The following is a 23069-nucleotide window of genomic DNA, read 5'->3' as shown; positions in this document are numbered from 1 at the left end:
AAGACACCCATGGCACTAGTTAATGATTAATAAAATTGACTACACCAAGTAACAGTGCCAGACACAGATGAGGCTGACACTTTTTGCTGCTCTTTTTAGCAGCTTAGACAGTAAACTGAGCAAGTTAAAAAGGCAGTAAGGCACCACCTGAGATGCACACAATGAGATGGTTAGAGAGCTGATGCTCCACAGACACAAGGCTGCAACAGACAAGGGGAAGGTGAGCAGCCAAATGAGGTAACAAATTTCAGACACTGGAATCTGGATCCTGCTCAATAGGGGACTAAAGACAACCACTCTGGTAACATTATCTCAGTTTATGCTGGTGTTACACAGAAACATAAATGGTTAGAAGTAAGCCAGAAAACACACACACTTCTCATTCAGAAAAGAGACCCCAGTTTTCACACACTAGGAACTTTTTGACAGGATACTAGCAAATACATTGCTGGGGATGTTTGAGATGGCAGAGAAACCGGCTGTTTGATGAAAATTTCAGTTTAAAAAAAGCCCAAAACAAAGAGGTCAACTATATAAGGCTTCCACTGTCAAAATACTACATAGACTAACAGTGAGAGTCTGAAAAAATATTTCTGATAATATCTTTAATATGGAATCAAAGATAAAAGTATCTGTGACTAATAATAGTTATCTAGTAATCCAGTAAATCGTATAATGGCAGTAAAAAAAGTCTGTAAACAGTGAAATCTGGTGGAGCAAAGCTACTGTCATATACATATTCAGGTCTTTATACCAGACAGATTCTTGCTCTTTCAACTTTATCGGTCTCTGAAAAAAAGGCACAGAAATATTTAGTTTCTTTTCTTTTTCTCAAAAAAACAACATAGACTTGATTATGACCATTAAGCCTTTTTGTACTTTCACCATCTTTGTAACAACACATTAAAGAAGACAGTAAGAGAATGCTACTCAGCTGAAGGATGGTTTTGATGCACAGAATGACACTTTGGAGCAATTTTGGTTTGAAGATTACATTAAGTACATAGAAAGTTTTCTTAGTCAGGCAAAGTATACTTTCTGCTTACAAAAAGAAGTAATATCTTAAAATCTGTGCATTAAATATATTTAAGATATGTAAATGCCCATCACCCCATTAGTTATATCCTTGATGATGTAAAAAGAAATTTATTCTGTAATTAAATCAATGCTACAGAAGTATTTGCATTATTTCAAAATATTTTATGAAGTTTTCATACCTGATTCAGTCTAAGCATCTGAATTTTGATCTAGAATCCACCTCCTACTATAATCTTCAGCTCACATTATTTAAAAAAAATTTTCTATGAATCTAAACATAGCAGTACCTCTCTGTAGTCTGAAGTATTAACAGCTTTAAAGACGATATACCTAATTCTATAAAGTTGATTTCTATACAAATAAAGACATAAAACATTTAATACATGCTTCTTAGGAAAACTGTGAATTTAACTACCGTGCATTTTTTAATACAGTTTAAAGGTTGCATATAAAGAGACTATAGCAGCACTGACTAAACCCAGGAGATTCTAATTTCCTGAAATAAAACAAATTATTAGATGTACTGTGGAATGAATATTAGAAAGCCAAAACTCACATGAGAAACATACTTTTTTCCCCAACATATTATCATGGCCTTTGTAAGCTCACCTTCAGTATGGTCCCTATTAAATTCCAATTCCAGTCGAGGTTCTCTTTGTGATTGAGAACTTGGCTGTCTCGAAGATTCATGATCAGTGCTTCTTCTGTATCCTGGAATACAGACATGAAAAATTATAACAGGCTTCCCTGCACCATCTTTTTCAGTCTTGCCACATGAAATACTTACCACTCACGTAAAAATCATTAAAAAGGGCTGTGTTTCACAGTAATGTGCACTTTAAGGTAAATTGTATGGTTATAGTACTGCATTAAGAAGTTAAAAGTAAGAGATCACAACTGGTCACAAAAAAGCAATAAAAGTTATTGAAATTTCATTCCTCCATTTCCAGAAATGCAATTTAGTATCTACAACTACACGCAAGACAAATGAGATGAAAAGATACTACGCATAATCACACAAATGATTCTGAATTACATTGAGTGAAGCTGGAGGGGTAGGATACAAGTCTCCAGAACACAGGGTCAAATTCAGGTTTGAAAAATGAATTATCATAATACCTTTAAAATAAAGATGTCTTTCTGCACACGGTACTGATCCCTCTTCTGGTGTGTTGAGATCGCTTTCTGAATAATATGATCTAAATGGAGGCTGTAAGGTTTAGGGCCTCTTTTCTTCATCTCATGAAAACGTTTTAAGCAGTTGAGTGCTGCACTTGCTCGCCTGACAGAAAAAATATATGTTATAAATTAGTATTTGGCAAGTGTTATCAGACTAAAGAGGACCACCACCTTCTGACTAACAATTCTGAAACAAAAGAAAATATTTTCTTGAGACACATTTTTATACATCCACAAGATTGAGTTTCATATCAAAATTATACAGAAAATTATCTTTCAGAGTTTCTAGCACTGATCCTTACTAATAACTTTTCTTCTGCCCTGCAATTACTGCCGTCTGTCACAGTTCAGAGAGGATATTGGAGAGTTTAAAGTTGATTTCCATTGTGAGATATCACAGTAGATCAACATCCCGCAGTAAAGTTGGTAGTTGAGAGCGCTAGCTTCAACTTAGAGTAACAAAATGTCTCTCATCCATTCCCATCCCCAACTCGCCTCCATGAAAGATGGCAGGAGTATCCACATAAAAATAGAGTATCTAAATAAAAGTACACCCTCTGTATCTAAACAGTTCAGCAACATCATGTTTCTGATTTCTGGGAAAAGATAACAAGTAACTTGAATGACAGCTGACAAGGGTAAAACCAGTTAATTACAAATAGTAGTAGCAGGAAAAAACCCACCCACTGAGCAAATAAAAATAAGTAAGTCTGAAAAAGAGGAGTTAAGCCTATCTTTCTTCCCTATTAACAAAAATTGTCATAGTGTAGGAGAGTAGTGTAGTGTTTATTTTCAAACAAATACATTTAGATTTGGTCACTTATTTAAATTACTTAAATTTAATCTGTAACACAGAGTACAGCTTCTCAGACTATAAAACAGTGTAGCGTGCTGACCAATGCCAAATTCCTAAAACAAAAAATACTACTTCTAAAAAACTACTTTCTTTCAACAGAAATGGGAATTCTTACTACTCTATCAGATGTGTCCAGAAATGCCAACAAGGACAGCAATTCCAGGTAATGCATAAGCATCTGTCATCTGCTCCTTATATTTTCTTTCACCTCACTACTTTGGCCATGTGAAATATCCTCTCCTGAAATTTCAGATATGCCTTTTTTGAAAAGTAATGTTGTAATTGCATAGCAAAGTCTTCCACTGACATATAAGAAACCTTCAAAACCAAAAACAGAAGAGCTCTACACTTTTAGGAAGTACTCTACGAGCAGCATTTATCATTCCACACCAGCAGTTTAGAAAAATGCTGTAATTTATCACTGACAACACAATGAAAGAAAGAACATTATATCATATATCAGAGTACTGATCTGATAAGACAGATTAAAAATGGCAAGAGTCCTTAACGAATACATTTTTACAGTGAATGAAACCTCAACACACTCGATTTGTCTTCTACAAAGAAAACCAACTAAGAACACAAAGCTGAAGAAATGCATATTAACGACATGTGAATCTATAAAATTATTTGATTTCTTCCATTAGGAAGTTTCAGTTTTGTCAAGTACCCAGAAGTTGGTATTTTGTGACAGGACTTTCAAATGTAACAGAATTCTTACTGTCTTTTCTCTTTCATGATGTCAAAGGATGCTGCCATATTCATCAGTGTTGGTAAGCAGTGCAAGTGATGGCTATGAGAATGAGGAAGAATTGTGTTTGCCTACAAAACCAACAAAAGACCAGTTAGAATAATTTATTACAATGACTTAATCCATCTTTTCAGGATCAACATTTCAAGAATCAACCACTTTTCACAGGATTTTCACAAATTTATGACAACAAAATTACATTTTGCTTAATGTCAGAGCATTATTTTGAACATACCATTTTGAATTTGATCTAAAAAATCAACCTGAATTACACTAGAAAGTAACTTGAAACAATTTGAGAGTTTTATAACACATATTGTTTCCACTGGAGTTTAAGTTGCAATATGCAAAAACTTGCAAAGCATCAGATGTGCTTATGTCATGTACATATGAGTACTAAAAACCCTAAAATCAGAAATACAATTAAAGCTGATGATTTCTACTAAAACATTACTGTGCAAAACCCCCTGATTTATTAACATAACATTCTAAGTTACTAGACATTTAACTGCTTTTTTTAAACATATGTAGCTCTGCAAATATTTTTGGAAATTAAAGAACATGAAGATAAAGAGATTACTTGCACTTCCAAACACTAAATAAAACAGGTAAGTCCTTTTTTTAGGTTTTGAGAAATAGTAGCCATATCTGATTAACAGAACATCCTTCAGAAAATCAAAAAATATCTGTGCTTTACAACATACTCCAGCGTGAGTCAACAATCACGCCCATTCAAAAGTATTCAGGAAACCAGAAATATAGCATATAATGTTATAAAATGTGAAGGCTGAAATGTAGCACTGGAATGTTTATGAAAATAGTATCATCACCTCAGTACAAGATTAGTTTAAGAGAGGGAAGATAGTGTAAGAGCTGTCTTACGGTATCTTCCACTTCTTAGAAGTGGAATAAAGCTGAAGTTTCCCTGCAGCAGGAGCACTCCACCAAGATGGAGTTCCCTGAATGAGTAACATCACATACCAAAAGAACATAAAGCTGAATATGAAAAAATCTTCATCCGTCCTCCCTGTGAGGCAGAAAGCTAAATACACTTGGTCAGAGGCCTACTGACCATCACTCTAAGAAATGCAAAAATTCACAATGGTCCTTTTCCCAAACACAGTTACTGATGGGAGTGTTTGAAGGGTTCTAGTTTATAAATAGAACTGCTGCTAAGGCAAGAAAGTGAGTCAGACCTACAGACAGCATTGGAACAGAACCCCTAGCACTTTAACACCTTCCAAACTGTCTTCCTATTGAATTATACTGGTTTTAATATATCAAGTGCCAGAAGATGTACTGTGAAATTCATCCACTATTCAGATAAAAACATGTTTCAAGTTTGGAATAAAAATTAATGCTATAATAGCAAATATATGTTTATAAGTATTTACATAAAGTTGTATTTACCATATGCAGAAGTTCTCCCAAAAGGATAGTTGCTCTGACAGATACATGGTCATCGCTACTTGTGATCACTTCAACAAGGCCCTTTAGAAGGCAAAAAAATATTACAACATTTAATGTATAGCATCTTACTTGAACTCTCATGGGAAAAAAGTAGCAAGCATCTCGTAAAACTGGAAGTCATTAGTTACCTCTAGAAGTCCATTGGTAATAAAAGCAGAAAGCACTAAAGCCAAGTAATTATCCATGAGATCAGGCCTAAAGAGAAAAAAAGTATGAAAACAGTTTAGAAAGTACATTTCTTATTGTTCCTGCAAGAAAACAAGAAATGTTTTGTCCACACTGCCACAAAGCAAAACAAGAAGAATGGTTTAGACTAAGCTCAGTTCATTAAATCCTCACCTTGACCTGGCTCGATGGGGTAAAACAGTTTTAGCCTCAGCAGCTACAAAGCCATCAGAAAGTCTCCAGCAGTCTTGAAACCTGCCTGGATCTAGAACAAGAAAATGTGGACAATGGTAATTATAAGCTTGGGTTTTACAGTGTCATTATAATGGCAGTCTCTATCCTTGCCTGCAAATGTTATTATTTCAGGTGGTTTCAAATTACAGAAAATTTTGTCAGAGGGCATCTCTAACAAGTCATCTAATCCACAGTTCTGAACAAAGCAAGGATAACTTGAAAATTATTACAAAGATTGTATCTGTCAACAAAAATAGAAGTATTTCCAATTCATAAATATATTAAACATGTTTAAGAGAAAATACCACTAGCACCTAAAATGTTACAAGGTGCATCCATATATATGAGTAGCAAGTTTGCAACGAAGACTGATTTGTTTACTTATAAATTAAAAAAAGCAGACTTCTCTCGGGTTTACAAAAGAGTAATGCTATCGGTAAAATTCTAATTTGGTTAAATTTAAAGACACAAAAAAGCATGTACTTGCCCTCAAGAAAGCAGATGTCTGAGGACAATGGGGACAGCTAACAGACAATATATAGAGAAGTCTAACTAATAACTTGTCTGTAGTGTTCACTAACACATCCACAATTCTGAATAGTTCAAAGAAGTCTAATCTGTAGTGCTGACCTTACAGTCTTGTGTTTATGCCTAAATATGCTGATCTTTTATCAAACTTAGAAAACTTAACAGGTCATAAAGAATTTTAGTCAGGACTTAAGAACACCCAATAAATTCAGTGATAAAACAAAGGCAATTTACAGTACATAGGAGACAGCAAAGTTTTCAAACTTGTATAGGAGTGTAATAAACAGAATTCTTATGTGAACTGTTTTAAATACTTACCAACACTGAGAAGTGCCTCAATAAATTCTTCTGCAATAACAGGGAGAGGAAGGCGAAATATATCGTAGAGAACTTCAAGCAGACCTCGCTACCAAGGAAAACATAACACAATAGGAATTTTAAAGATTTACAAAATTATCCCTTTTTCACTATTAATAGTGACCTTAAGATTTCTAGAGTACTAACACTGGTGCATTTGTTGCAGCGTTTTTTTTTCACAAAAGGAAATAAACTGGAGAAAAGAGGATGGGGCTTTTTTACTTTTGAATTGTTCCTTATTGTCACTATGAATGCTATAGTAGCTACTTGGATTGCAGATTTTTAGAATAGTTACATCTGGAACCATCAACTTTTCTCTAGTAAGCTTAATTTGTGAAGAAATATTTTTTACCTGGAATTCAACTCTGATTATTATGCTTTAAACTTGCAACTGCAGCTACTGTATAATTGCTTTGATTTGTAAACATAATAAAAATTAATTTATTAACTTCTCTCTCCTCCATTTTGTCACATATACACAGTGTGCTTCCCAGTTTCACAGGAATTTTTAAACAAAATTACAGATTTAAACTTTGGGCGTTAAATAAACTCAAGGACAGATGACTCATAACTGGAGTTGATGTTTATTTAAACCATTTAATTGTTTAAAAGTTAAGAATAAATTAATTAAAATATTAAGTATTAATATAATTCTATATCAGTACTAAATATTGACCACTTACCCGGATTTCCATATTTGGTATACAGAGTACCCCAATAAGAGACTGAATCCCAGAATTTCCAGGTTTGCACAGGCTGATAATACCTAGAAAATGTCAAATGTATAACAATATTCCCTCATCAACAAAAGAAAGGACAACAGACACGTTGTTAAATTAGATTTCCAGTTTTGAAAACGAGCACAAATGAAAAAACAATACTACTACTAATATTCACCTTGATATCATCTCCTTCCCAGTCAATAATATTTAATGAAACTTCCTAATCACAATTTATATCCTCATTAAAAAATTGTGCTACTTTTATCCTTCCTACTGTGAACAGTACTCAAAAGTTACCTGTGAAAACAACATACGCATGGAATAAAGGACAAAAAGGCAAAACTGTCTGTAATAAGTAATTCTTAAGCTGGAAAGGTTTTCATCATCTGATGAGAACTGTAAGGAATTTCAATCAAAAGCTGTATCTTAACCTAACAAATTAATTTTTTTTTCGTCTCAAGTAAATTCTAACAGCTGTTAGATCTAAGTGCCTGAGTGCAGGGTGATGCAGTAATACACCTATCAGAAACTGTTTTCTGGAAGTTTCAAAGTCATCACAAGCATGTGAGAACATACAAGAAACTTGAAAGATACCTGGATATTAAAATTAGGCTTAGCAATCATTGTCAGAACTTAAAAATAACACAAATAGTGTCAAAAAACAGCCTGGAAAAATTCCACTCAAAATTTTGGTAAATGTTTATATTAACTGATTTAAATCTGCAAGACAGTGTCTTGACAAAAAAAAAAAAAAAAAAAAAAAAAACAACAAAAAAACCCAGTTCTTGAGACAGTACTTTCATCTTACATATTGTGATAACACACACAAAGGATTTACTAAAATAAAAAAAAAAAAACTTTTTCGACTTAGAAATGTCTTCTACATGAAAAATTGCTAACTATGTCCATTTCCAATTTCTCCTCAGCCATGGCAAAAGGTAAAGTGTTTGGCGATCTGTCTTAACACAGATAAAAAAAGACTTCATTTACAGTGGCAGAACCAATCTCAAATGCAAGTTCTTATGATATGATGTTATTTTAAACATCCTTTCCCACATTAGATTTCAAGAATGACCATCAAGATGTAATTTATAAGGCATTTTACACAGGAGGGGAAAAGCTGTGCCTTGTCAGGAGTCTAAGGAAAGTATGTATTGCATCCTCCAATTTTACAGTATCAAAACACATATTAAGCAGCATTGTTATAGAAATTAGACATATCAAAGGGACAGACCCTGTGTCATTTATACTAGAAAGTAAAATCACACTTCCAATCATCCAGGTTCAAGCAAATAAACAAATCTTACCTGCCCACGATCGAAATGCTGCCACTATTCCCATTTTACTAGCTAGGAATCGTGCTTCTCTGTCCTCTCTGCCATTGAAACAACAAATGTCACAGTGCAGGTAATAATTACAAAACAAACAGTTCTAAAGTATTTTTAGGTAGTTTACTGAGATGGTAGACAAAATTCAGACTAAAATAAATATTTTATGTATGCATATATGTGTACGTATGTATTTACACAATGTATATACGCACAGAATTTTTGATTTATTGTTACTTTTCCTCTTCCAGGGGAGTTTCCACAGGAGGATAACATCAAAAACACTCACAGGGGTCAGATGAATAACTCTGCACCTCTACTGACACCAAGTCTACAGCAGAGATGTAAAGATTTGGACCTTACTCAGTTACCCAGACCTAAGCATCTACTCCCATTTGATAATTAAAAAATTCTGAATAATTCAAGTTATAAGCCATCTCAGGAGACCTCTCTCTAGTCCAAATTACTGCACAAAAAGTCACAACCTCTCTGCAAGAACTAAGCAAATGCCTTTACAGTGTCCAGAGCTTTAAGAGGTCTACAAGCTTCTGTAATTCAGCTTGGAATACCTGCAAAAAAAATCAAGGTTTTGTCTAGCTGGGTGCTAGAAACTCAAGGCAGCAGGACTTCTCTGGACAACCTATTTTAACTCTTGACCAGCCTCATATAAAATCATTGCCACAGCCCCTTTTATCAAATTGAAATCTTTCTTGTTTCAATTTGTCTCTGTTGCTTCTTGTCCTCCCACCTTACACCATCATGAAAGGCTATGGCTACATCATCTTGAAAGCATTTTCATAGGTAGTAAAAAAGTTGCTATTCAGCAGAGGGTGTCCCTCAACCCTCTCCTCTCTAGGCTCAAAAGCCCTTTTAAATCTTAAATGCAGTTTGGCCTATGATACTCAACCTCTAGAAATGTAGTATTTGGAAGGAAGTACAGCTCAATTCCAATGCTATAAACATAACTGATGGCACGAGTAGCAGCACTAACACTTACTTGAGTTGTCCTTCAGCTGTATCTGGATTATGCCTGTAGTGAAAATCTGTGTAAGGGGCTAAAATTCGCTAAACAAAAGAAAGACATGCATTATTTTCACATGAAAATACAGTTAAGTCTCTAGTGCCCTTTCCTCAGTCCCACTCTGAACTGCTATATTATTTCTGCTTCATAAATCTCAGACTTTTAGCCTAAAACATTTTCTTTCAGACACTGTGCACTAACACACATGAAATCTGAGACAAAAGTAAAATGTTTAATGAGTAATACAGTGCAGTTTCTGTAACTAAACAAATAAAATTATACTCACCTCTAATTCTACATCTGCTCGCACATACTGTCGAGTCTTTGGATGATTAATGAGGTGCAAAACCGTAGTTATCAGAGCCTCATTAATTCGGCTTAGCTGGCAGTCAATCACATTTTTCAAGATGGTACTTAAACCACCTCGAAGAGCCACCACCTCAGGATTTTGAAGTGCTAAATAAAGGAAAACAAGTAATTTTGGCCAGTGATCGAAGATAAAACATTTCATACCATATCACAAACTTGTCATCTCTAGTAAGGGTATCTTGCTTGTCCTGAACACTGCTGAGGCACATGTAAAGCTTTTAATGGGACTAGCTGACACTGGTAATGAACAGTGATTTTGGATTCATTTATCATACACAAAAATACTGGTCCGCTCAGTCTCCAGCTGAGTCATTTCCCAACTTAACTCCCAACCAAGTTCCCATATAGTAGTTTTGGGATTTTCCCATGAAGAGTTTTTATGCTTCACTGAATGGACAGAGATAAAAATACTGAAATAAGAGTAACATTTTGTTTATTTCCTTGAAATAGAAGCTTTAATCTTGAAAACAATTTCCTGAATTTTTTACCGCTGGTTGATTTTGAAAACCTTCAAAAGTCAGCAGCCAAATGAAAGTTTAGGGAATTAGTAAAAACCACTGTCTCCATAACTACAGTGCCCACTGCAAAATTTTTTTAAAAATGAGGGTATTTTGTAGTTCTCTGAACTCTTCTAAATTTGTCAACATCTTGTGTAAGGAAATCTCCCTATTTCAAATGCTCAGTTTAAGAAACACCAACTGCAGTATAGAAATGTTTTTAAGGCAAAAACTGTCAAGTCTTGAAGGAAAAGATGAAAACCTGAAACTTTTGCATATGATACATAAATAGATTTTTAGTTATTTTGGTTTATATAATACAAATAACTAATATCCATGAAATATCTACAGGAATACTTAGCATCTAATTCCTTAATAAACAAATACTGTGAATGACAACTATGTCAAAACTGAACACTAATTAAGAAGAATTATCTTACCTAGTTCACAGATAATGGCTATACATGCTCGAACCATTCTGTCTCTTTCTTGAAGACCATCATTTCCAACTGCTATCAAAGAATTAGTAATAGAACTGGGGAACAATGAAGCATTCACAGTGATCATCTGCCAAAAAGGAAAGAAAAAGCCTTCTGGTTTCTTTACATTTTTCTAAATACACTTAAATATTCACTAGTATTCTGTTACATTCATACAGTGAGATGAGTCCATCTATTACTTGGCTGTAACAGCTGAATCTTCAAAACTATTTATTTTGCTCTTGAAATTTTTTCAATTTCAATTTGTTTGTCAAGTTACTTTACCATTCTCTTTGCGCTTCAGTTGTTTTATATTTTATCTTATTAAGAAAGAATTAAAAATATGGGGTTTTTTTGCAGTGAGAATTAAAACTACCTTCATCATAGCTTTTTTTCCCCAAGATTATCTTTATTGACAATATTATCGAATGACACAGGGTCGACTACAAACTCATCTCCTATTAAGAACATTGTGCACTATGGAAAACCTCAGCTGTTAGTTTGGGACACTCAGAATTCACACCAGATTAAGGTGCAAGATGCATTAAAGGTAAAGAAAACTATTCCTAAACAACCAATACCACCAATTCTTCACTGTCCTCCAAGTGAGCCTTTTATTATAAACGCTGAGCAACTGCTTGTTCACACTTTTTCAATTTGTGAAAATTAAATAAACATACCCCTCTGAAACAAGATCACTAAACAGATGTATTACTAAGGAGGAAGCAGGTTTTTGATTGACTGCCTAAAAAGGGAACAGTGTAATAATGTTTTATAGCCCACTCAGCCATGTCACATTTATTTCTCCACTAATAAATAAAAATGAGCAATAAAAAATACTCAATATCCATCAAACACCTAAAAATTAATTCTCTTCCAGCCACATGGTCTTTCACTTTTACACTGGGAAGAAGAAAAAAGAATAAGCAATAGAATAGGTGTACCAGTCTACTCTAGAAACTGCAACTTGTTTGCTACTGATATTGACATGGTATTTTCTGTGAGGACACAAGCAGTTCTGCTTCACTGTCTTCTTTGCTTTGAAGACAAGAGAAGGAAAGGTTTCTTGTAACACTCAATTCTAAACACATCAGTAGAATAAACAATTTTTAAAATTTACTTTGTATCTGTTCTAGGTCTTAAAATGCAGTTCTAAAGACCAAGGACAGGTAAAGGAAAGCTACTCACAAGTAGCTATAATGAATAAGTAATACAGACTATGAATTTGGTCTTTTAAGACTCTTTTAGAAAAGAGGAAGAAAGATGGCTCATATTGCATCTAACCCAGACTTCTGCTTTAAAAATAAAACACCCAAACTATTAAATTTAGAAGAAATGTCTTATTGACTTCTATCAGAAAAATGGTTCCTGAAGCAACTTCATGCCATCCTTTTAATGGCTGAAGATATTACTAAATTGTAAACTTTTATCTGTAAATGTAGGATGTTTACAGGCAAAACAGGCAATGAGCACTCAGCCTTCAAAAACTATTGGACATCAAGTTTAAAAAATCAGATTTTTAAAAAATCTACCTATACCATTTAAACCTAATATTTTTAAAATAAAAATATTGCCTTTTCTAAATTCATAAAGAAATATTACTATTTTATATTTTGTTGTTTTCTCTATGAAAAGAAAGAAAAAACAAAGTTTTAATTTTAATGTATGCAATCCTCACAGACATTTTTACTACCTCAGAAGAGGTTAAAGAGCTAAATCTTGAAACTGAAAATAATAGCTCTCTGATACTGGAAAAACGCAGTTCAGTTTCACAGTTACTTATCTTCTTAACAAGTTTGTTAGCTTTTTTTCATTTTATTTGCCATTTATTCTTCCCTTTTAGTCCTTTATATAATCTTCTAGGAATCCTGGCATCAAATCACTAAATCTTAGACACTGAGGGAGATGAAGACAGAAGCATAAAAAGGGCAAGAGCAAAGTAACAAAAAGACAGTGTGAAAATACAGACAGTGCTATTCGGGAAGCACAGTATTCCTTGTGAGAGAATTTCTTGAGAACTGACTGCTCTATGCCAATGCATGCTTAACTGCTGTGACCTAGACAGCACATGACAAAGCTGTTAACTTTAGTGGTAGCAGGCTGGGTGGCTTTTTTTTTGGTCTGACACTCTTTCAAGAAAACAGACAGTTGCAGGTAAGTAGCAAAAGATGCTAGAAAAGGCTTTCCATCAACACAGTTCTCAGCATCAAGGAACCACAAGCATGGCTGCACAGCTTTTGCATTTGATGCACACACCTGGTGCATGCCAATATCTCCACCACAATGGAGGAAAAAACCCATCCAGGGTCAACTGTATGGTTTCTTCGATGCTTCTTTTTGACCATAAGTTTTTTCAGATCAAGCTAATTAATTTGTTTCTCTTGCTATCTCTTCTTTCATGCAGGACAGAAGTTTTTGCTCAAGCAGAAAATGCTCAAAAAAGCACAGAAATAATGAAGACAAATTTCTGTCCCAAATGCAACTGATTATAGATGTGTTTCCATCTTTCAATAAGTCTACACTGAAGCTCTTCTTTCAAAGTAGATTTGCAAAAAACTTTTGTTATAAAAGTGCAAATTTCCTTAAGGACCTGTTCCTTTATACTGGGGCTTCTTTGTTTTTGGCTTGTTCGGTTTGGACGTAGCCCTGTTTAATATTTAAAACTCTCTTTTTTGGCACAATTGTTAATCAAGTACATTTTATCTTCTGTGAGACAGAAAATATATTTAGGTAGACTTAAAGCACAAGAAGAGATTTAACAGAGACAGTACACCTCGGGAGCCATTCTTCAACTACTTCATACTTTAGTCTTTGGTAGTTTCTATAAGAATATGAGAACAGTAAAGAAGAGTGAAGTCCAGCACAAAGGCAGGATATTATGTTTCCTGAATACATTTGGTACCTCTATATGCCAATTTCTCTAGCATAAACTTGAAAATGCAGCCACCATACTTTCAAATTTCACATCCATGGGTACACAGTACAGTAACCATCAAAGACTAAACACATTATCATTGAGTATCTGAGAGAAAATCCTATAGCATCAGCCACAAACAAAGGTTATAAGCATTCCTTGAATAATGACTTCAGTGACAATTCGCCTCTGTTCTCACATGGCGGAAGATCTCCCAATCTCTGACTCACAGATGCTTACACAAACTATACAATAAAGTAGTCATATTTTCAATATTGAAACTTAATGTTTTTATGCTCTTGCATTCACTCTTTGAAAAGTGTTTCTCAAACCTTGCCCAGTAAGCACAATTTTTCTAGCACACTTGATATTCTAAATGGTAAAATTGTAAAATCAAAGCAACTCTCTTCACTACATTTTCTTTTAAATTATCAGCTATATTACACAATAAAGGTAAAGCAAGGTATTAGACTGTGAAAAAGCACGGTTGATGGAGACAACCAGGAGTCAGCACAATTGAGTGGTACAGCAGATACATAGGAGATTTTACCTTTCTGACTAATCGAAGTGCTTGTGTTCTTTCTACTTCATTACTCTGCTGTATGTCAATGCACCTAAAGTAAGTTAAAAAAAACACATTTTATGACTTTCAACTTACCTGTTAACAACTCATGTTAATATTTATGTATATGAGACAAAATAAAAATAATTGATTTATGGCTGAAAAACTACACTTTTCAGCCAATATACTCATTATGATACATCAGTTAGGTTTGGTTTATATTTGGTTTATAGTTTCTCAACTATTTTCATTACAATTAAGTCACTAAAATGTTCTCAACTGTAAAATGGCAAAGCATAATGCTTCAACAATTATTTTCCAAGCTAGCTACATTTGTCATTTGCAAATGAGACCACACCAAATATTTGTAATGTCACATTAACACACCTTGAGTGTTCTAGAGTTTGAGATCACAAAGGTCCTTTTGCTCCAAAAAAGTTGAACAGCACACTAAAACTACACGTGTATATTTATAAACAGAAATTAATATACATCTGTATCAGCATATTAAATAAAAAATTTTATTACAGGAAGCACTAGAAATGCTATTATTTACATCTATTCATCATGCTGATTTTATTATCTCACTGTTGGTTTGCCCTTTGGTATTTTTCTGTTGCATCATTAATTATATTTAGACTACAAATTCTTGGACATAACTATGACAGCATTGTGTATTGATAATACAAAGAATCTAACAATTCCCATGCAAAAACTTAAGACATTATTATTTCAATCTTATTAATTTTTAGTTAATGGCATTATGACTAAAAGTAGAAATTATCTGGATTACTTGTAATGTATCACATATTAGGACAGCATTTTATTTGGATTGGCTAGTGTGATGAAATATTCTGTTGAAGAAAAATGTACTTTATAAGACTACTTACTAAAAACGTAAGAGAATATGAAAACACTTCTCTCCTATATCAACCATGAAAGGGCAAGTGATTTAGAACTTCACAACTTACAAGAAGAAGAAAGAAAAAAATTACCTGGCTATCAAATAATCCACTTTCAACTTTAGCACCTTCTGGAGAATACTGGAGTCTCGAATAAGATAGCGGAGGGCTCGCAATCCTGCTGCTCGCACCTCTTTTGCTTCATTTAGTAAAGCTAACCTCAGACTACAATGAAGAAAACAAGAGGGACAAACAACTATTAGGCAGCAGGTAGACTTCACCATCTGACATGCAGCTACTACTCGTTCATTTAAGACAAAAAGTATGATTTTAAAAAATAAATGTTCTGAACTAATTTTCTGACTTTCAGGTCTTCTCATGTGCAATCTAGAAGGCAAGCCCTCATTTGGTCAGCAGATGTAAGCAACATATTAATCTTAAAAAGCCACAAATTAATGTTTTCCCCAAATAACAGATTGCACATCCCTGAAATAACATAGAACAAAAACCTGTACACAAGTTGTTATTGGACAAAACAGCTGAGTATTATATTAGTCCAAGAAAATTAAGAGGTAGAATAAGGTAGGTAAGAAAAAAATGAGATATGGAAGAACTCTAGAAAATGAGTTAGAAAGCATGAGGTAGCACTCTGTCCTTTTGAAGGCCCTCGAGATATTCGTCCCTCTTTCTCAACCACAGACAGGGTAGGATGGGAATCCTTAACCTCCCAGTGACATTTTCTAATAGGATTTTTCACTGAACATCTAAGAACATAAATACTTCAGCCACTGAGATTGAATTTCTACTTCTAAAAAGGGTTTATTTTTTTTCATTCCTTATTCTACAGTTGTCCTACATGGTAATCACCAACTCCAAGGCAAAAAAATCTTCAGAGTGTTTAGGTGAATACCTGGCCAGGGTAAGTCACTGTAACAGGAGCCTACTCCCAGGTGATACCTGGACAAAGTAGGCTGCCATATCATCTGCAATAAAGATGAACTAATTATTACTTTCAGCACCAAATAGGGAATTGTTCCAAGACCATCTTTCCTGTAATATGAATATGATACCCACACTGCTTTGGATGCAGCCCAGGACACAGATTTCTGGGTTTGCAAGACTGGACGTGGGACTGCTGACTCATGTCCAGCCTCTCGTCCAGCAGGACCCCCAAGTCCTTCTCAGCAGGACTGCTCTCAATCAGTTCAAGCCCAGCCTGTGTAAATACTGAACGTATTCTTGAACTATAGATCTTCAAGTCAAACTCCTAGCCCTACACAGGAAATTCCCAAGAATCACACTATGTCCAAACACTTCTTGAACTCTGCCAGGCTTGGGGATGTGACCACTGCCCTGGGGAGCCTGTTCTGCTGTCCAACCACCCAATGGGTAAAGAACCTTCTCCTGATATCCAACCTAAACCTCCCCTAACACAACTTCAGGCCATTCTCTTGGATCCTGTCACTGGTCAATGGAAAGATGAGATCAGTGCCTGCCCCTTCTCTTCCCCTCCTAATTAAAGAACTGGCACAGTGAAACCACCACAAAGGAAAAGACTACCATGAGATTCAACACTTAAAAGCAAAAGCTACCAAAAAGAGATGTGTCACTATCTTTAGGTATGCAATGAAATCATACAGCTAGCCAAAAATATAAAGACATCAGTTTTAACTAAGAAAATAATTACACAAGGTTTCCCAACATTTTGCTCAAAGAGCAATTAGCTTTCCTAAGCTTTTTTGCTTAAGTGAGATCTAAACTGAAAGAACACAGAAATGCAGTACATATTAGATCTTATTTGACTTTATCATCAGTGCTGATCTTCAACACAAATTTACAAATTTCTGTGTGGAAATAAGCATGTAGTTACACTTGACAGTCAAAATGGCCACAAAGTAGACAGAAATTCCACTTAAAAGTATATACTGACATGCCCTGCATGTCAGTAGCAAGGAAAGCAGTCCTTCATGGAAATATTCACACCAGTACAACATAAAATATTGATCTTTAAATCTTTATTCTGTATCAAGAGTATGCTCTGTATTTTGCAGATGTGCATTTTTATTAGAAGTGCTTTCTACAACTACTGAAATACTTACAGGTACTTTTACATCTCTGAGGAATATAATGAAGAAATCTACACTTCTAACTTGGAGGGTTTGTCTCTGCCTGCTTTTTTTTTGCCTAATTTTTGCTTGATTTTACTCAGTAAAATATTTTCAGGTTATATACTTGAATTATAAAGCTTCAAACATATGTAAAATACTTGTTCAGAAGTACAAATAAAGTTATTTAATTGTACCAACACAACTGAAGTTCCCAAAAATTGCCTAGTGATCTTTAATACTTACCATATTATGATGCTGTCATAAGTAAAACCTAACTTTTCTTCAGCATGGCCAGTATTACAAAGAAGCTGAAAATAAAATAAAATATTTATTATTTAGATATATATAATATATATATTATAATATATACATTATTATTTATAGATCTCCAAAAATAACCATGAAAAATAATATATTTTAGGAATTGCTTTCAAAAAAACCTGAGGAATTTAATTTGTAGCAAGGGAGAGAATACCAGCTTCAGACTTCTCTGAGAATTTCTGCTGTCTGTATTGTGTTCCTATACACACCAGATACAGGGACTCACCTGTGGACTTCCACAGCAAAAAAAGGTTTCACAGTTGTGTAAGCTGTGTACTGGTCGGTCCATTTTTCAGCACCAGACTATTAGCTGGCAACTGGTGATTTGAGCAGAGAGTAAAAATTACTGAAGTCAAAGCAAATCTGCAAGGGCTCAGGTAAGAGACTTGAAACAAAGACTGACACTGATGGTCCACTGTCATGTTTTGTCACAGCAGCACAGAAGTACAAAAAAATCGGAAGGCATTACCAAGTGTCCTGTAACTGACATTTGGTCTTGGCCTGCCACCCATTCTATAGAACTTGTACCTCTGAAAAATTAGAGCAAAGTTCGAATTTATGCACACAAAAAGACAGCTGTAAACTGTCACAAACTGGACACTTCAATCATATCTAGTCATTGTGAACAGAAAAGATTTATAAGCACAGTTTTTAAGTCCAAAACCATGCTTAAAAGGAGCAATCTAGGTTGCCAATGCTTTAGCCTCTTGAGGAAAGGTAAACAATGTCTTCTGTAAGAAAAGCTGATGCTGTTCTTCAAGAGCAGCAAAGAAATTCCCAATAATCTCACTTACTATCCCTGGCTAAAATTATAAAATATCATTATGTCCAAATCCCAGAGCACTTTTCTAAGCACTTCCAAAAACTCAAGTGACTAATACTGATTGCAATAGTTTGCACTTTGTCCTCTGTTTTCAAAACAGGCATGTGTTCAGTTCCAAGTCAGCACCGTATTAAGTTTCTCCTCAGTGAGGAATTCAGGAAGTATTTGTGCTAACTAGTCATTACCTCTGTTCTGAAAATACTGTAATATATCAAACCCTGTGACACATTCTTTATGTGTATTTACTGCTAACAATAAGAAATTTATAATAAAAAACAAACAGCTAAATCAAGGCTACTGTAAGTTAAAGTATTTAGTGTGTTCCATGTTCAGTTCTACTGTTCACCTCCATCTGAAAAAATGGCATATTGACAGAAACTCCTCTTTTAAGTAAACCCATTTTATTAGAAAGATGATTAAAATTCAAACATTTCTTGGGTTTATGCTCAACAAGTAGAAATTAATTCAGTGATCACAGTATGTCTTACAAAATTGCCTTTCAAGAAAAATACTTAGTGATAATGCTGAAATTTAAGGCTATTAATGAGAGATTATTAAATTGGCCTGGATCAGCTCCACATTTGGTCTCAAAAAATTTAAGTTAATTGAAGTATATTGGATTTTGCATTTTTCTTAACCAAAGATGATTATAAAACATAAGAAAAGTTTTTATATAACCTTTTCTTACCACCTTTCAAATATAAATTATAATAAAACTATACAATTGATGCACTAACTGGGTATGACAGTATGTCACTTCCTAACATCAATCTATTTTTATGCCATGTTGTTGGACTGCCTAAGGCCACCACTGCTGCTTTAGCATTTCTATTGACATCTTATGAACTGTAAAAATTGGCTGGCAGAGTGTAAGCAAAACAGTGCGAGAAGACAGCAAGTAAAAACAGTTCATTGTTCAATTGCAGACAATTACATCAACAGTTGTTTAGGTCAATCATTTATACATCTAAACCTTTCCCCAGCATTCCACCTCAGATGCAAATGAGAAATCCTAACTTAATAGAACAGATAGTCCTCAACAGCCTATTTTTCCTACTTTAAAAAAACCATAGAATTGTAATTCCAATGTAGGAAAACCCTATTTTTTAGAAAGCTGCTATAGTGTGCACTAGTGCATTAGTGAAGCTAGTCTCCTATCACACATTTTATCAGGGGTTTGCATCTTGAGCAGTCCTGAGATTAAATGGAAGCATTTGACATCTTCCAGGAACCCACCTAACTTGCTGCACTGCTAAAAAGCATTCAGTTCACTGAACCAGTTCTAGTCTGATTGTCATTCTCACCAAATATGTACAGTGGTTATTAGCTCCTCAATATCAATTGTTTTCACCTATGTACGTGCTCCCACCTCACACACCTTCACTGATGCTGAAAAGAACTTGAAATTCAAACACAGTCATGTAACCTGACAAGTTAAAGCTTTCATCAAGTTTAACTAATGTTTGCATATAAATTTCTGAATTTGACAATAATAATTATCTAAGTGATGGTGTTTGTGCATGCATCCGAAATACTTCTCCCACAAAAAAAGAACTACTAGTTTATTCTCCCTTTAATGGGACACCAGTACTTATGTATTAGCCTTCCTTGTAATTTTTATATGTTCCATATAGAAAAGGGCCTAAAAAGATGGATAGCAAGATCAGAATTCAAAAATGTTTCAGTGAAAGATGTGCCCCAAGTCAGTAAGAAGATTTAACTAAATAGTAGGAACAGCATATCACATCCTTCACGGTACCACAAATTAACAGACACATAAAAAATGAAAGTAGGCCAGCAGAGAAACAGAAAATGTCCATAAATTCACATTCAGAATGTCAATTTAAAAGAAAAAACAAATTTTATCTCTGGAAATAGTAATAGGACCACATTATGTTTCAGATTAAAAGACCTCTCCCATTTCACCAGTTGCTCTCAGAAGTGCAAGAACAAAATGTTGTGTGCTACATTTTAAGAGCAAAGTAGAAAACATGTAGCAGAAAAATGGACAAGACAGATAAAAGATCCACCCAAGAAGGCTGAGCCATTTGTTTTATTTAACCTAGGGAAAAGAAAAAACAAGCTGGCTGGTAAGGCTGGATTTCTGTAAGTTTGAAAGGGGGAAAAATAGTCATGTAAGATGCTATAAAGAACAGACCGGTCAGCTGGTTCCAACTCCTTGGGTATTTGCTGTGTTATAAATGTCTGTCCTTAAATGTATTGTACTAAAAAACGTTATCACTTTCTTCTCATTTCACCTTCAAACAACATTAAGCAAATTAATGATTCTGGCCCAAATGCAGTGGTATTTGTAGATGGCTGAGCTCCTAACAAAGTCAAGTAACTGTCATATGTCTGACTGTAAGATTTAACAATTAACATACATACCATGATAGCATAACTCTGTAGGCAATTAATACCAGAATACTGAAATCTATCTTTAGCTATATATTACATTGTTCATTAAAATGGCAATGGAATATCATATAATACCTGGAATGACTAAATTATTTATATGTTTATACATTTTTTCATATATAGATCTTACCTATAACAAGTATACATTTTTAAATACACAAAATAAATTTTATATATTTTTATATTGGTGCAAACAAAACCAGAGTATACTTTGTGAATTAAATCTGCAAATGAGCCCACTTCATAATTAGTATTTTGTGATCAAATACACAGTGATTGGGCATAGCAAAGACTCTCTGAAGATAAGATTAAATATTAGGACAAAATGGTATGTACACCAGTCCAGACAGTGACTAATTTACAGTGAAGTTTTTTTTTCATGTTTACTGTCAGCTATGAGTTCTTCATATTACTCAGATGAGTCACAGCAATATGAGTAACATACCAACATGTCTTGGAAACAGTAGCTCAGAACAACAAAACCATAGGTCAACAACATGCACAAATGGAGTGAACATTTGAGACCATTCCAATTTATATTTAGCAGAATAGCCACAGCAATAACTAGGTAAAAATATTGTAGTATTCTGTGCATTCAGAATGTGGCTATTGCATTATAACTTTGGAAATATAGTTTGAGCTCCCACTGGTAATATTTAAGCAAAAACTACTATGTAGATCCTAGTCTTAAGAGAAGCCCCTACTGAAACTATGGACTCTGGATTTCGACATTATTTGTTTCACAACTGAATGTCTCTAAGTACATGTTCTGTTCCTATGCTCCATCATTGTGAGATTTCAGGTTTTGTCAGTAGTATTTACTTGGATCAATGTTACAGTCAGGCAATACATTCAGGCTAAGATACCTGGGTTTTGCAAAATACAGAGTCTAAAATGACAGACTATGAATCAGAGACACAATCCATGAAAGCCTCTACGGTCATATCCATATCATCCTAGTGAAAGTCAGCAGCATGGCCAAAAGCTAACAGATATACAGAGCAGAATAGCAGAGCTTCATTAAATAAAGACAATTAATTTCAAACAGATTGAAAATATAATTTTCCATATCACTATGGAAAATGATGCTGTTCCATTCCTAAGTTTATATCCAAAATTAATTGCTTGATTTTGTCCTTTAAAAAGTACCTTTCTTTTTGAAAGAAAAACATAAACTCCTACAGTATCTGTGGATTTCTTTTTCAGTTTGTAATTAAAATACCCTTTTAGTTTTATAAAGGTATGAAAGATTTCTCAGAAGCTCCCAGTTAGATAAACCTTCCATAACAGAGGATTATAAATACTTCAAATCACAGAGATATTTTCCTCTAGGTAAATGCAATTGTACAGTTTCTTCAGGTTTTCAGTGATTTATCTTACTGTTTCGTATGGGGAGTGGAGAAAACCCAAAAGATATAACTGTGATGTTTTGGTACTAATCAGCAGAAGCTGGGAAGCTTCAAGGTGCTTGCCTTATGCAGGCAGCCATATAAATTAAAGATGGGTAATCCCACTCAGCTTACTGGAGCTAAATGCATATACCAACCTTGTGACATTTGGAAGTGTCACTGACCATTTACTGCAGGTCAAATTCCCAAACAGTTTTCAGGACAGAATGTAAGTTAGCTTAAATAGGGTTACTCTAAAGGAACATAGATTGAGGCAGTACTTCATAAAAGTTTTTGCCCACAAAACTGCAGCTTCATTTACTAGGTGACAAGAAGCACAGGAGTGTGCTCTCATTCAAAGCAGATAAAATTTCTAAGTCTGCTGCAATTCAGAACTCAACATACCTTTCCACAGCCTGTGCATCACCAGACTGGGAATGCTAATTTCCTGGAACAGAAAACTTAAGACCACCTGTCAGGCAAGAACAACTCACATTTGGGAAAAAAACTTGAACGCTAAATGCTACTTAGCTACTAAGAAGAACTAGCAAAAACTTGATACATGAAATGCAAGTTTTTGTAAAATATCATGTGTGAAGAATATTTTTAAAGTAATGATGGGTGCTGTGGAAACCTGAA

At 34.4% G+C, this 23069-nt stretch overlaps 1 protein-coding gene across 1 annotated transcript in view; it reads right to left on the bottom strand.

The window, feature by feature from the left end:
- The window catches only part of RICTOR (RPTOR independent companion of MTOR complex 2), a 74783-nt gene that overhangs the window by 30251 nt on the left and 21463 nt on the right, over positions 1-23069 (bottom strand). Inside the window, exons 4-18 of the mRNA XM_021551552.2 lie at positions 17724-17788; positions 15466-15597; positions 14459-14522; positions 10956-11082; positions 9936-10105; positions 9626-9693; positions 8608-8675; positions 7262-7344; positions 6540-6627; positions 5634-5724; positions 5423-5489; positions 5235-5315; positions 3795-3895; positions 2158-2320; positions 1648-1749 (exon numbers count right to left, since the gene is read on the bottom strand). Of these exons, the coding sequence (XP_021407227.1) occupies positions 1648-1749; positions 2158-2320; positions 3795-3895; positions 5235-5315; positions 5423-5489; positions 5634-5724; positions 6540-6627; positions 7262-7344; positions 8608-8675; positions 9626-9693; positions 9936-10105; positions 10956-11082; positions 14459-14522; positions 15466-15597; positions 17724-17788 (1470 nt within the window). The remainder of the gene's footprint in view (positions 1-1647; positions 1750-2157; positions 2321-3794; positions 3896-5234; positions 5316-5422; positions 5490-5633; positions 5725-6539; positions 6628-7261; positions 7345-8607; positions 8676-9625; positions 9694-9935; positions 10106-10955; positions 11083-14458; positions 14523-15465; positions 15598-17723; positions 17789-23069) is intronic.

Source organism: Lonchura striata, chromosome Z (genome assembly GCF_046129695.1).
Source record: "Lonchura striata isolate bLonStr1 chromosome Z, bLonStr1.mat, whole genome shotgun sequence".
Taxonomy (NCBI): domain Eukaryota; kingdom Metazoa; phylum Chordata; class Aves; order Passeriformes; family Estrildidae; genus Lonchura; species Lonchura striata.
This window is presented reverse-complemented; position numbering and strand designations above follow the sequence as displayed.